Below are 15,353 nucleotides of genomic sequence, written 5' to 3' on the forward strand. Positions count from 1 at the left end.
GACAGGAAGGAAGGGAAGGAGCGGGAGCTACCTAATCTCTCTCAGGACCTTGAGAACAAGGTGTATAGGGGCGTCAGTGTCTGTGCGTGGGAGCAGGGGATGTGTCTGCACCCTGTCTGGCTGAGTGTCTGTGTGGAGGAGGGACAGCCTGACCACAGACTCCCCCTGCAGAGTTGACGATTAGCAATTAACTGTGAGGAATCTAAGGGGTGAGGTTAATCGGGAAACAGAGGGAGGGTAGCTAGGATTCTAGGGACTTTGCCCTTGACCCAAAGGTATAAAGAAGAGGGTCCCAGCTCCTCCTTAGGCCCCTGCAGGTTTCTTTGAGCTGGAACTGGAGCTGGAACAAAGAACCTCAAGGTGAGTCTAGGAGCCCCACATCCTACTCCTACTACCCCCTCCCCAACTCTTAGGAAATAACCATCACTCAGCCCTGTCTCTGTTCTCTCTGTGATCCCATTTCCTGCTTCCAGTAACATCCCAGTCCCAGCCCAGCCGGCCTCACTCCCCCAAAGTAAAAAAAAAACTCATGCTTTTCCTGGGTTTGATTTGTTTTCTTTTGTTCAGGGAGCTATAGTCCCAGCTCTCTTCTGGGGTTTGAAATTCAGCTCTGCACCCTCCCCTGCTTGGATCGTCAAGGGCCTGGGGAACAATGGGGCGAGATGCTGAGGCAAGCTGAGGTACCCCACCCTGGTAGCCAGGAGCTCCTGGGACAGTGCAGGGGGTACCTTAGAGAGCTCCTGGTCTGAGCCTCATTTGTGGAAAAGACTCTCATTAGTTGTTCATTGCCACTTGGGGGACAGAAGTGCATGGTAAGGGGAATCCAGGACTTTGGGATCCAGGACAGGGAACCACAGACTCAAGAGTGTGCACTTCTGATCCCATGAGCCTGTAGGTATCCATGGTTTGTCCTTGCTCTTAGGATGGAAAAATATCCTGCATGGCCCCGCCCTGGCCCACACAGGCAGCCTCTGCTGACACTGCTTGTTCCCTGGCTCTCTCTAGCTTGTGTATGGCCACCATCCCAGTTCCTGGGCTCCTTCCCCATGCACACCTGCCCTTCTTCCTCTGCATCCAGTTATCTCAGCTTGATTGTTTCTTTGTTCCCCCATGAGCCCACAACTGCTGGGGTACTCTAATCTTATCTATCAAAACACCCCTTGCCATTTTCCATCCACTGAGAGATTAATTCATTTATGTCTGCTTCCCCATTAGACTTTAAGCTTTCTGAGGGCAGAGGCTGTTTCTGTCTTGAATCACCACTGTACCCCAGCATTTAGTTCACAGCCTGGATAGAGTAGATGCTCAAAAATAGCTGCTGGACCTTGGGAGGCCAAGGCAAGAGGATTAAAAGTTTGAAGCTAACCTGGGCAATTGAGCAAGACCCTGTTTCAAAATAAAAAGGGTTAGGGACACCACTTAATCATAAAACACCCTCGAGTTCATTCCCAGTACTATTGTCGTCATCATCATCATCATCATCATCAATAATAATTCTTCCTGGAGCTAAGGATGCACCTCAGTGGTAAGAGCACATGCCTAGCATGTGTGAGGCCCTGGGTTCAACCCCCAATACCACATACACAATATAAAACTTGCTGAATGAATGAATAGATGCCCATATTTGTGCTGAGCTCCTGAGGTGCATTTCTGGCTTTGTCCAGGAAGAGGTTGGGTGGCACCACACACCATGGGTGTTCGTGCATGTGCATCTACATGTGTGTGGGTGTGAGTATCCAGGACACAGCAATTGTCCCTCACATCACTGCTCCCTGACATGCAGGTATCCAGGATGATGTCCTATGGAGAGAGGCTGGGGGCCCCTGCCGTCTCCCCACTTCCAGTCCGCGCAGGGCACATGGTACACGGGGCAGCCTTCGCCTATGTGCCCAGCCCACAGGGTGAGTGCTGTTCCCACACCCCGGACCCCGCTTGCCCACAGTTGCCCACATCCTGGGTGAGGTCCCTAACCTTCTACCTGCTCTTTCCATCCCTGGGCTGCTGGGGCCTCTGGTAACTTCTGACCAACCTCAGTCCTGCACAGGATCCCAGGGACATCTGCCTATGCCTTCCCCAGCCTGAGCCCAGTGGCCCGCACAGAGCACAGCTGCCCCTATGGGGAGGTCCTGGAGTGCCCTGACCCACTACCTGCCAAGCTGGCCCTGGAGGAGGAGCAGAAGCCTGGTGGGCCAGGTGGGGGGATGGCAAGGGCATGGGCAGTCACTGCCTTGGTCCCTGGTCCACTTTGCTCATGCCTGGCCCACCTCCAGAGCCTGGGCTGGCCCAGAAGCTGCGCCAGGCTGGTGTGATGCTCCTCAAGGTGCCGCTGATGCTGGCCTTCCTCTACCTCTTTGTCTGCTCCCTGGACGTGCTCAGCTCAGCTTTCCAGCTGGCTGGAGGTAGGGCCTGGGTGGACAGGGAAGGGGAAGGGTATTGGAAGGACCTCAGACAATGCTGGCTTGTGCTTCCTAGGGAAGGTGGCTGGTGACATCTTCAAGGACAATGCCATCCTGTCTAACCCCGTGGCGGGACTGGTAGTAGGGATTCTGGTGACCGTGCTGGTGCAGAGCTCCAGCACGTCCACATCCATCATTGTCAGCATGGTCTCCTCTGGCTGTGAGTTGGCCCAGCAGGGCTAGGAAAAGAGCCTGGGGTCCGGGTGGCCTGGGCAGGGGCTAGGGAAGCATGTCAGGGCTGAGGGATGGGGGCAGGAGCAGGGACAGGGAACTGAGGATAAAGGGCAGGGTTCCAGCATCTCCTACTCTGTCCTCTAAAGTCTGGCCAAGAATCTGAGCCAGAGGGGGTACCCCGGGAAGCTGGGGAGGGGAGCAAATGGAGAGCTCATCTTCATATGGCCACACAGTCATGCATTGTATCAGTGAGAGAAACCAGACCTATAGGATATATATATATATAATTTATTGCAAAGAATTGGCTTACATAATTGTGAGGCTGGTCAGGTCTGAAAACCACAGGCAGGCCATCTGAAAGGTCAAACTAGAATTCTTAGGCAGAAGCCAACACTGTAGTCCACAGGTAGGAGTTCTTCCTCGGGGAAGCCTCAGTTTGTGTCTTCAGGCCTTTCATCCCATTGGATGAGACTCACCTAGATTATCAAGAATGATTGTCTGAAGCTGCGGTTGTGGCTCAGCGGTAGAGCATTCACCTAGCATGTGCGAGGCCCTGGGTTCGATCATCAGCACCACATAAAAATAAATAAAATAAAGGTATGGCATCCAACTACAATTAAAAAATAAATATTTTTAAAAATAAAAGGATGATTTTCTTTACTTAAAGTCAGCTAATTATAGATGAGAATCACAGCTATGAAATAGCTCTACACCCAGATTAGTGCTAGACTGAATAAATGGGTACTATAGACTAGCCAAATTGACATAAAGCCAGCCATCACTCCATGTGTCTGTGCATACACAAGCACAAATATATATTTGCATATGGCACATGAGTCCTCATAATACACTCTCACACATGCACCCATTCGCCTCTAGTCACACGAGTGCAAGACACACACTTGGGAATACACAACACTTGCGCATATGGACCTGTGGCCTTCCATCTTGGCAATCAACAGTATGGCAGGAAAGGCTGTTTGGGGCTGGGACATGGGTCATGGATCTGGCAGGAGCTCCTGTGGGTGTGAAGCTAGGTGGCACCCACCCAGTTGGCTAAGAGGTTCCTGATTCTCCCAGTGCTGGAGGTGAGCTCTGCTATCCCTATCATCATGGGCTCCAACATTGGTACCTCTGTCACCAACACCATCGTGGCTTTGATGCAGGCAGGAGACAGAACTGACTTCCGGCGGTGAGGCGGGGGGGGGGGGGGTAACACTAGGGTGGAGACTTATGCTTGTGGTGGCGGTGGGGGGCGGACAGCCCTGCATGCCCAGAGCCCCAGCACGAACACACCCAGGCTCCAGGCCGCCCTGCAACGTGGCCTCCCTGTCCAGGGCCTTCGCGGGGGCCACAGTGCACGACTGCTTTAACTGGCTGTCCGTTCTGGTCCTGCTGCCCCTTGAGGCTGCCACGGGCTACCTGCACCATGTCACTGGACTTGTGGTTGCCTCCTTCAACATCCGTGGTGGCCGTGATGCCCCTGACATTCTCAAGATCATCACGGAGCCCTTCACAAAGCTCATTATCCAGGTGGGGGCCAGAGCCTGACATGGGGTGGAGGATAATAAGGGCCCTCACCCTCACTCCCTCTGCCCTCATCTTGCCCACAGCTGGACAAGTCTGTGATCACCAGCATTGCCACAGGGGATGAGTCCCTGAGGAACCACAGTCTCATCCGAATCTGGTGCAACCCAGAACCTTTGGAGGTGAGTCTCAGACTTGGACTATTGGTTTCAATAGACCTTGGGGATCATTTAGCCAGAGTATACATGTGGCACTCTTTCTGTGACACTCTGCCTATGGCAGACATTGTGAATCCCCCCAATCCTCACACACTTCTTCAGGCAGACATCACCAGTCAATTAGAGTTGGCATGTAATTGATCTAGCCCAGTGATTCTCAAAGTGTTTTCTCTGGACCAGCAGCATCAATACCACTGGGGAACATATTGGAGATGCAAAGTAGATGCAAATCAGGTGCATCTGATATACACCCTACCTTGGACCTACTGAATCAGAAAAACTCAGGGTGGGGCCCAACAGTCTATGCTTCAACAAACCCTCTGGGTCTGCTCCATGCTCAAGTTTGAGAACCACTGATCTAGTTCAACCCTCTGGTTTCACAGGTAGAGACACAGGCTCAGAGAGGCTATGAAATTTGCCAGAACTTGTCCTACTCTGTCAGAGCCCAGAGTGTACCAGTGGGGTTAGTGACTCAGCTCTACCATGTTTTGGGGCCCAGGTAATGAGGGGAGGGAGTGAGAAGAGTAAGATGAACAGGAATTTGGCTCGGGAGCAGGCCAGATGAGCTGTTGCATGGAGACTACCTTGGAGACACAGTAGCCACTTTTGCTGGCATAGGGGCTCCTTCTGGAGACAGTCACAGGTATGAGCCCCTTATGCCTTTGCACAGTTTCTGATGCCTGGAATAAAAAACTGTTCAGATTGGTTGGACACTCATGAACCAGCCATTATACCAGGCTAACAGGACACAAGCAATTAGCACACTTTCTTACTCAGCCATAAAAAGGAAAATGCTTCATCCAAACCGTGATCTCCCAAATTTGCCTCTGAATTGCTGCATATAAGGAGTGACGCCATTTAGAACAAGCTACAAGGAAATCTGAAGCACACAATACAAGCCCTTTGCCCTCATTCTCTCCACTTACTACTTGATGTTACTGGACCTTTATCCCAGCATGAACAGAAAGCACTCAATCGAGTGGCCCTACAGAGTTCCTTTGCATCTGAAGTGGCACACAGCTCCAGCTCAGGCCGTCTGAGAGTTCAAGGCAGCTTGACATCAAAAAGCCCTTGCAGACAGCTTTTAAGCTTGGTTTGTGACCTCTTTAACATGTCAGCGAAGAGCTCTCTGGGCACTCAGTGAGCTCTCTGGAATACCACCGCCTCTCTACTTCCAGTGCAAAAGCTGAAAGAGAGAGAATCACACCTTTTGATCTTCACACACACCCACAAAAAAACAAGCCATGGAAAAGAGCTTCATTCCTCAAGCCTCGATTCCTCTGAGAGGCCCACTGTCCACCTGCTGCAGCATTGAGCAGGACTGAGGTCCCGTTTGCAGGGTGTGCCTCCTCACCCAGGATAATCCTCCTGCAGTGCTGACAAAGAGGACGGCAGGACCCCATTTTACACTAAAGGGAACTAAAGCTCAGTGATGTGAATGACTATCCAAGTTCACCTGGCTGGGGCTGTCCTCAGGTTCTTCTCTTCCGCTCCAGCTGTCAATTGCCAAAGCACTGGTTTCATGTTCCTACTCCATCAGAAAACCTATCCCTGAAGAGCAGGTTGGATTTTCTTGGCTTGGAAAGTAGCTGGGAGCGGGGGATCTGAGATCCCTGTTCTCACCCTCCCTCTGGGACTGTCTCTATGGGAATGGGATTCATGCAGCATTGTGTGTGCTCTTGTGATAAGCGTTGGTGACTCCTCCTGTACCAAAGACTGCACCCAAGTTTTTCCTTTGACCACGAAGTTCCCCTATACTTCCAGCCACTTCTCATTGCCTCCAGCTTTCACCATGTGAGACCTGACCCAAACCATTCTCCAGGAAACCTATGTCACCAAGGAAAGAATAGGAGTCTGGAGGAAAAAAAAAAAAAAAACAGAGGCTGATTTTTCAAACATCTCTGGAGGTTCCAAGAACCTTGGCACTACCCTAGGAATTACCTTCTTGTGTGATTACATTGCGGATTGCCAACCATACCTGCCTGATTTAAACAAGCATCTTTTGAGGACTTGCAACATGGGACGCAAGCATCATAGCCTTGGAGAGGCACAGTGGTTTGCTTTAATTCATGTAATTGAGATGGGGCGCAAGTCCTGGTAGAATCCTGACTCCTCATCTCGCTACCTTTCCCAGATTCCAGCCTGGGGTTCCACTATATGTGTTCATTTCCCATTCCACCCCTAGGCTTGAATGCCACAGAGTAACTTGAGAATGTCACAGGCCACTCTGAGAGACATTCCAAGGTGGGAAATGGGTGTCGTTCTCAAGAGTTCTCCTCATAGCCACCAGATGGCGCTGCTGGTCCGGAGTTGTCCGGCCTTCGGAGGAACAAAGACCTGGAGCTCCCCTTCCTCCAGAGGGAAAACTATTTCACTGGCACACACCCTGTGTGTGTCTCCCCTGGGAAAGGATTCTTGGAGCCCAACAGTCCTCTGTGAGCTTAATAACCTCCTTCCGTTCCCAGAAGCGTCTCCTTAATTGGGCGTGTCCCTGCAGGCATTAAAATCCCAACTCCCTCTTCTAAGATCCTTTCAATCAAGCTCCTGGGGAAAGTCGCACAGCATTGTAGACCTCAGGTCCTATAGGAGGCGTTGGAGGCCAGAGGCTTAAGTGTGTGGTTCAGTGTCCCACAGCTGAAAATGGCTCAGCTATGGGGGGAGCCCAGGAGTATGGAAGGCCCATTCACTCTGTTCCACCCTCAACACTCATTCCCCAACCTGTTTTCTTCTCCTCCAGCCTCCACCTCCACCGCAGGCCCAGACAGGATGGTCCCATCCTAGGAATATGCTCCTGATCCTGGGCCTTCCAGCTCTATTATTTAGGCTGGAGTTTCCATCAGCTCCCTTTGTCTTGTCCCAGGGTATGCTCCCTTCCCTTGGTTCATGGGAGCTGATTTTGCAGGCTACCCACCTTTCTGCCCTGCTGCTACCTCTACATTCCCCTTTTGCCCTTTAAGATCTCTAACTTCTCTTGTGGGTTCACCCCCAAATAGAAAAATCAACATTTTAAAACTCCAGAGTGGGATTTGGGAAATAGCTCAGTGGTAGGGCTTAAGTGTAGCGTGCGTGAGGCCCCGGGTTCAGTCTCCATCACCCAAAGCAAAATAGAACAAACACCAAAACCAAAGGTCTTAGCCCTCCGCCTTGCCCTGTCCCTGATTTTCCCTAAGGTGGGACCCCAGCAAAGCTCCTCATCATCCTCTAGCCTCTCCAGGATCCCATAAGCCCCTCTCCCCGGAGATCCCTGGGCCGACACCAGGTTAGTGTTAGTGGGGACGGGATGGGCAGGCACTCAATTGTCTCAGGGAGTCATCTGCTTTCTAGGCCTCCAGGCTGGGCACCCCCAGGAAGGTCACCAAGCTCCTCCCCACAGGGTCAGGATCCTTGGTAACTCCCAGGGCCATTGGTCCTGACCTAGGAATTCAACCACATTCCACATGACCCTGAATGGGTTTGGGGAGGGAAATCATCTATTGCTTATTTGGAGACACAATTTACTGAAAACTTGTCATGAACCAAGATTATCCTGCTTTATTTTCTTTCTTTCTTTTTTGGTGCTGAGGATTGAACCCAGTGCCTCACATGTGCTAGGCAAGTGCTCTACCACTGAGCCACAACCCCAGCTACTATCCTGCTTTAAAAAAAAAACCGACTCAGAGAGGTGGCTTGACTGATCCGAGTAGTTGGTATGAGAAGTAGGATTTGGCCTGCTGTGTTGGCACATGACTGTAATCCTAGCAATTTGGAAAGCTGAGGCAGGGGGATCACAAATTCAGCCAGCCTGGGTAATTTGGTGAGACTCTGTCTCAAGATAAAAAGTTAAAAGGTCTAGGGATGTAGCTCAGTGGTGAAATGCCCCTGGATTCAACCCCGAGTACTAAAAGAGAAAAAAAAAAAAAAAAGAATTTGAACTCAAATCTGCCCAACAGCAAACACCTGGCTCTCTCTCTCCCTGGCACCCAGCTCTCTCCCTTGCTGACACTGTAGCTACCATCACTCCCCAGCCTGGTTTTCCATTCTAGCCATCAGAGATGATTTTTCTATTTCCTGGCCTGTAATTCAGGCCTCCAGGCTTGACTGTGCCCCAAGGGTCAGACACAGCAAACTGAGAAGGCAGATGAGCACATTGTCTCATTTGAGGGAACTCATCCCACTAAAATAAACCCTGATGTTAAAACCAGATGCCATAAACAGTTCTTATCTCCATCTTTCCCCCCCTGTGGTGCTGGGATCTAACCTAGGGCCTTTGCCTACTAGGTAAATGCTGCATCACTGAGCTACGTTCCCAGCCCGTCATACATTTTTTAAATGGCACACAGTTTGGAACAAAACCTAAAGCAACCGTAAGCGTCAAGGTGCCAGTACGCCAGCTAATCCCAGAACTTCAGCAACAGAGGGGGTCAGAAGGTCCCTGACATAGAGCCCCTGAGGGCTCACATCAGCTCTCAACAGAGGCAGAATGAGAAAACAGGGAGAAGTTGTAGCTCTTGAATTTTGCTTAGAATCCTGGTGGCCCTTGCTGGTGTGTGGCCCTGGGAGTTACCACTCTTTACTGAAGCCCAATTCTTCTTTTGTGAGATGGGCTTCTCCCCTTCAAGCCCACCCAACTACTCTGTTGTCTCTGGGCTCTTTGGAGAAAGGTAAGGAAACTCAGGCTGCATTTTGGATAATGCAATGGGGCTATCCAAGGAGACTACAAATAGGTGGTCCGGAGGCCAGACAGGCTACTGCTTCTGCTGACCCTAGAATTGTGCTTCCTAGATTCATAACGTAAATCTCAGGGTGGGTACAGCATTTATAGAGATTGGGAGACTTTATCTAAAAGTTCAAAATTGTTGTCTTTTTTGTAGAATTGGTCCATGATGGACTATGTCCCTGGATGGAGACAGTGGCCCAGATCTAAGTAGTTACTGTCCCTCCAGGCCCCATACACACTCTCCAGCCACTCCACGCGCTGTCTGGGCCTTGAGCTCAGGTTACTTGCCTAGCCCTGTGGCCCTCTGAATCTGGGTCTCCCTGGGAGACACCCTCATTTCACTGATAGTAGGTGGAGAAGGAAGAGATGTGGGGGCTGGACCCCACCACTTGTCCCCTTCTATGTGATCCCTTCAGGATAAGAAATTGAGCACGGAGAGAATGGAGCGGGCAAACTGTGCCTTTGGGGAAAGGGTGTCCTGGGGAAGAGGGAGGTACACCAAGAAAGAGACTGATGATAAAAAGGGAGAAAGGAGAGTTTTCAGGAAAGGGGAATCATGGTCCATGGCATCCAATGCCACTGAGAGGGAAAGGAAAACAGACAAGATGCCCCTGGATTTGGCAATCAGGAGGCCCCAGGGATAGCCAGGTCAGTGGCTTAATGGACAGAGTAAGCAGGGAACCTACTGCAGCCAGATGCTTGTGTGGCAAGTTTTGCATTCACATCTTTTCAGTGGAGGATTTGGGCTCAGAGAGGGCAAGAGACCTGTCCATGGTCACAGAGCCTGCAAACTTATCTCCAACTTTCCCATCTTAGCCCCCAACCTCAGGCTGTTTTCCTAGATGCTCTATTTCACTTTCTTCTTAATATAGGTTTCCACTTCCATGTCCAGGGCAGAGGCCAATGCCAGCCAGACCTTTGGAAATGCCACCATGGAGAAATGTAAGTACCTGAAACATGGGAGGTATCCTACATGGCAGGGGCAGCTACAGAGCTGCCCAACCATGTGTTGTCCAGCCCCAGGAAAGACAGCTGTCCATCAGTCCAGCTCCTGGGCTTGGGTCAGGGCTGGTGACCCAAGAGGTGGGGCCTTAGGCTCACAGCCCAATGGGTAGCAAATGTGGGAATGGGGGTCAGCTCTCAGCGGTTGACACCACCTCCTGCAGGCAACCACATCTTTGTGGACACGGGGCTGCCTGACCTGGCTGTGGGACTCATCCTGCTGGCTGGCTCCCTGGTGCTCCTATGTACCTGCCTCATCCTCCTCGTCAAGATGCTCAACTCCCTGCTCAAGGGCCAGGTGGCCAAGGTCATCCAGAAGGTCATCAACACTGGTGAGCCATGAGCAGTGGGTGGGAAGACTGCAGGACAGGGCTTTGGGCAGGGCTCCAAAATGGTTCCTTCCAGATCCTGCCAAGTCCTGCCACTGCCTAGATCTGGGCACACCCCTACCACCTGTGAGCCTCTTTCCCGGTGTGAACAAAGAAGGGTTTGGACTGGGTAATTCTGGAAATTCCTGAGGTACTGACAGCTGAGGAACTGGGGCTGCCTCTGGCTGTAATTCCATTCTAGCTGGTGGAGATTCCCAGAGGCCATCATTTAATTCAGTCGACAAATAGACGTTAGTCTCCTTCTGCATGCCACAGGATAACAGGGGTGAGGCAAGTAGAGATGGATCCTGATCTCAAGGGGCTCTCAGCCCAGAAGGGGAAGATGGGCAGTGCAAAATAAATGAATGAGGGGGATAAATTTGGAGAAAGGGCAAGGTAACTGCGAAGGGGAGAACAAAATTGGCAATGCAATAGAGTATGGAAAAGGTGCTTTTCAAGGGACGGTCAGAGGTCTCTGAAGGAGACCTTGAGCTGAGGCTTAAATGTAGCTCATACTAGAGCACTTGTCTAGCATGGGTGAGGCCCTGGGTTCAGTCTTCAGGAAGAAAAAGAAAAAAACAAATGTGGAGAAGAACATTCCAGATGAAGAGAACAGCAAGTGCAAAGGCTCAGAAGCAGGACCCAGCTTGTCTGGTTTGTGGTACAAACAGAGGGTGATGGGAGCAGAAGGGCTCTGTCTCTAGGCAGAACGAGGTCAGGATGAGGAGGAAGCCAAATCTCAGGGCCTCTAGGCTCTGCTCCCAGCCTGGACTTTGCTGTAGGTAATGGGAAAGCACGCAGGCTTTGGGGCAGGGGAGTGACATCAGCTGATTTTCATTGTTCACTTCATTTTGAGCTTTGGGGATGCTGCTTGGTACTAGGAGAGGCTGAATGACATGTGGGAACAGGGAGCTCAGAGAAGGAAAAAGCAAAAAGGGTGGGCTATGGGGGGAGTCAGGGAGGGCTTCCTAGCAGGCGGGTGCTATCTGAGCTGAGCCTGAAGCTAAATATAGTTGACCCTCTGTATCTCTGGGATCTAAGTCCACAGATTCAATCAACCATGGATCACCAATATTCAGAAAAATAATGGCATGTGTCCTGAACATATGCAAACCTTTTTCTTTTCATTATTCCATAAACAATACAATACAACAGATATTTTCATAGTCTTTCCATTCTATTAAATAGTATAAGGAATCTAGAGATAAGTTAAAGTATATAGGAGGTTGTATATAGGTTATATGTAAATACTATGTCATTTTAAAATTTTTTTAAATTTATTTTTATGTAGGTACCAGGGATTGAAGCCAGGGGCCACACCCTTTTTTAATATTTTATTTTGAGATAGGGTCTCACTAAATTGTTAGGGCCTAAGCTAAGCTGCTGATGCTGGCCTCGAACTTGTGACAATCCCACCTCAGCCTCCCAAGCTGCTGGGATTACAGACATGCACCACCACGCCTGGAAATTCTATACCACTTTATTGAAGGGACTAGAGCATCCATGGCTTTTGGTATCCACAGGCATCCTTGACCCAACCTTCGTGGATGTTAAAGGATGACCACATTTAGATGCTGACTAGGATATTCTGGGCAGAGGGAACAACTGGGGCATGGTACCATGACGGCACCAAGCAAGAGAGGTCTCTAACGCAAGATCAAAGATGGGGAAGTGGAAGTCACTGAAGTTGAGCAGGGGACTGGCATCCAAATACCTCCCCCCAAAGAGGGAGCCTATTCTCCCAGTGCTCTCCCACTGACCCTGCCTGCTGGGATGGGATTTCCTTGCAGACTTGCCTGCCCCCTTCACCTGGGTCACAGGCTACTTTGCCATGGTGGTAGGCGCCGGCATGACCTTTGTTGTCCAGAGCAGTTCTGTGTTCACGTCGGCCATAACCCCACTCATCGGTAAGTGCCTGCGCTGAATAGCAGGGGAGGGGGGCTGGGAGGGGAAGGGCTGAAGGAGGAGGCTGGGGAGGCTCTGTATCCTCTCCCCCTGCCTGCCAGGACTGGGTGTGATCAGCATCGAGAGGGCCTACCCGCTCACGCTGGGCTCCAACATTGGCACCACGACCACGGCCATCCTGGCTGCACTGGCCAGCCCCAAGGAGAAGCTGTCCAGCTCCTTCCAGGTGCGTTGGGAGAACAGCCCTGCCTGTGGCTGTGATTTTGAGTCCTTGGCATGTGTGCATGGAGGCCTGCACTTGTGTCCCTGTGTACACAAGACTGACCATGGGTGTGACCACATATAACAAATATTTTGGACTGCATACTGAGGCCACCCAAAATGATCCCTGGAAAGCCATTATGGGAAAGTAGGCTTGATTCCCACCTCGAGACCTGGGCATTGGAAACATTGCTCAATAATCACACCAAAAGTAATAGCAAGCTGGACTTGCGCTATAAGAAGTGCTATGAGAAGGCAGGGTGTGGTGGCCCACGCCTGTTATTCTGGTGGCTCAGGAGACTGAGGCAGGTGGATCCCAAGTTCAAAGCCAGTCTCAGCAACTTAGAGAGGTCCTAAGCAATTCAGCAAGACCCTGTCTCTAAATAAAATATTAAAAAGGGCTGGGACTGGGGCTCAGTGGCTAAGTGCCCCTGGGCTTAATCCTCAGTACCAAAAACAGTACTGTAAGAGGAGACCTGGCCCAGTCTGGGGGATCATGGATGAGTATAGTTGGGGGGAAGAGGCAGATGGCAAAGGGGAAATTGTTCTAGAAGCCACCCAAAAAAGACACTGACCAATTAAGAGCCCAGAATGGTGAGCCAGAAACTAGTATTTATCTTTTGGCCACTGGATTTTGGCAGTATTTGTTGGGGAATTCCTGAGAGAGGGGTCAGTAGGGACAAAAGTTGAGGGCAGTGGTTATTTACCAACTTAATATCTTAATATTTTAATAACCAGTGCAGCCACTCTGGCGCCACTTGTAGGCATGTCAGCTCTCAATAGTGGCTTTCCTGCTGCCCAGATGAGGTTGGGCTCCTTAATAACTGTCCCTGTTGACCTGACATGGCAGGCCCTGCCCCCCTCAGCCCCTCCCCTCCTTCCCTGCAGATTGCTCTCTGCCACTTCTTCTTCAACATCTCGGGCATCCTGCTGTGGTACCCGCTGCCCTGCACGCGCCTGCCCATCCGCATGGCCAAGGCTCTGGGCAAACGCACCGCCAAGTACCGATGGTTCGCTGTCCTTTATCTCCTCGTGTGCTTCCTGCTGCTGCCCTCGCTGGTGTTTGGCATCTCCATGGCAGGTTGGCAGGCCATGGTAGGTGTGGGTGCACCTTTTGGGGCCCTGCTGGCCTTTGTGGCATTCATCAATATACTGCAGAGTCGAAGTCCTGGACGCCTGCCCAAGTGGCTGCAGACGTGGGACTTCTTGCCCCGCTGGATGCACTCCCTGCAGCCCCTGGACCGCGTCATCACCCGTGCCACCTTGTGCTATGCCAGGCCTGAGCCCCGCTCACCCCAGCTGCCTGCCAGGGTCTTCCTGGAGGAACTGCCCCCTGCCACACCCTCCCCCCGCCTTGCACTACCTGCTCACCACAGTGCCACCCGCCTCTAGGCTGCAGGACCAGACTAATTCCTGGAATAGGGAAAGGCCTGTGAAAGAACTCAGCGTGGAAGGGCAAAGGTGTGTGTGAGTATGCGCGCGCGTGTGTGTGTGTGTGTGTGTGCACGCATGCATGTGGTACATGCCACCTTGTGTGTGTGCCTGTCCTTATGCTGGTCCATCGAGGTCTGGGCTTGTGACTGAGAGGCAGTGTTCATGTGCACGTGTGTTTGGGGTCTGTGTCTATGTGTATAGGTGGAGAAGCCTGTATTTGTGTACACGTGTATGATCCCATGCATGTGCAAAGACATACCAGTGGGAAGCTATGTGCAGGTTCCAGGGGATCTGGGTATGATTTTGAGTCCTTGGCATGTGTGCATGGAGGCCTGCACTTGTGTCCCTGTGTACACAAGACTGGTTACCACGGACAGGAGTAAGGGTGGCTCTGAATGGGTGACTGTGTGGCTGTTTGCTTGTGCTCATTTGTGGGTGCCTGAGTCACTGATTGAATTTCAGCCCCTCTGTGCCACCTTCTTTCCCCCATGACACCATTCTCCTCATCCCCATCCAGGGCTTCAGCACCACCATTATAATCCTTTCCCACCCCTGCCACATGAAAAAGAGAAAGGAATTAAAATTTCATTATGCATTTGGAAGTCTTTTTTTTTTAATGGACACAATACCTTTATTTTTATGTGGTGTTGAGGATCAAACCCAGTGCCTCACCAGTGCCTTATACATACTAGGCAAGCACTCTACCATTGAGCCACGTCCCCAGCCCTGTTTTGTATTTTGAGACAGGGTCTCACTGAGTTGCTTAGCACCTTGCTGTTCCTGAGGCTGGCTTTGAACTCGCCATCTCCTGCCTGAGCTTCCCGAGTTGCTTAGGATCACAAGTGTGTAACACCACACCCAGCGGTGGACCCTCTTTTGAGGCATAGTAGGGAGATTCAGGTGCCTAGTAGCTCCAGAACTGCTCTCAAGCAACCACACCCATCCTGTCACCCATTCACAACATTTGCTGGTGTTCCACCAAGTGGAAGGGGTGGAAGTACAGCCTGGACCTCTGTATCCACAGGTTTTGCATCTGCTGATTCAGCCCACTGTGGATTGGAAAATATTCTTTAATTACATCTGTACTGATCTTATATATATGTATTTCTTTACCCTTATCCCTTAAAAACATAGTATAGTAGCCAGGCATGGTGGTTCATGACTATAATCCCAGCAACTCCAGAGGCTGAGCAGGAGGATTGCAAGTTTGAGGCCAGGCTCAGCAACATAGAGAGAACCTCAGCAACTTAGCAAGACTGTCAAAAAAAAAAAAAAAAAAAAAAAAAAAAAAAAAAAAAAAAAAAAAAAAAAA

General features: G+C 50.9%; 1 protein-coding gene across 4 annotated transcripts; it reads left to right on the forward strand.

Annotated features, from left to right (window-relative positions):
• The first annotated feature begins 213 nt into the window (after positions 1–213).
• On the forward strand, positions 214–14,636 carry Slc34a1 (solute carrier family 34 member 1). 4 transcript variants are annotated; one of them, XM_048792262.1, is made up of 13 exons: positions 214–360; positions 1,784–1,901; positions 2,035–2,184; positions 2,271–2,399; positions 2,473–2,616; positions 3,711–3,822; positions 3,968–4,163; positions 4,244–4,339; positions 9,944–10,013; positions 10,238–10,405; positions 12,232–12,348; positions 12,448–12,572; positions 13,474–14,636. In XM_048792262.1, exons 2-13 carry the CDS (start codon positions 1,793–1,795, stop codon positions 13,888–13,890), a joined length of 1,833 nt encoding a protein of 610 aa, XP_048648219.1. In that variant the 5' UTR covers positions 214–360; positions 1,784–1,792; the 3' UTR covers positions 13,891–14,636. The 4 variants fall into 4 exon arrangements, with proteins under 4 accessions (XP_048648219.1, XP_015344024.1, XP_048648220.1 ...); XM_015488538.2 differs by having other exon boundaries at positions 13,496–14,636; XM_048792263.1 differs by lacking the exons at positions 9,944–10,013; positions 10,238–10,405; positions 12,232–12,348; positions 12,448–12,572; positions 13,474–14,636 and adding an exon at positions 5,331–6,235.
• The last annotated feature ends 717 nt before the right edge of the window (positions 14,637–15,353 follow it).

The sequence above is a fragment of the Marmota marmota genome, unplaced genomic scaffold (genome assembly GCF_001458135.2).
Source record: "Marmota marmota marmota unplaced genomic scaffold, marMar, whole genome shotgun sequence".
In the NCBI taxonomy this organism is placed as follows: Eukaryota; Metazoa; Chordata; class Mammalia; order Rodentia; family Sciuridae; genus Marmota; species Marmota marmota.

Coding starts and splice junctions, on each gene's coding strand:
- Slc34a1 (XM_015488538.2), top strand. CDS start 1,793: ATGATGTCCTATGGAGAGAGGCTGGGGGCCCCTGCCGTCTCCCCACTT. Junction 3,823..3,967: donor GACAGAACTGACTTCCGGCG/GTGAGGCGGGGG, acceptor CTCCCTGTCCAG/GGCCTTCGCGGGGGCCACAG. Junction 10,014..10,237: donor AAATGCCACCATGGAGAAAT/GTAAGTACCTGA, acceptor CACCTCCTGCAG/GCAACCACATCTTTGTGGAC.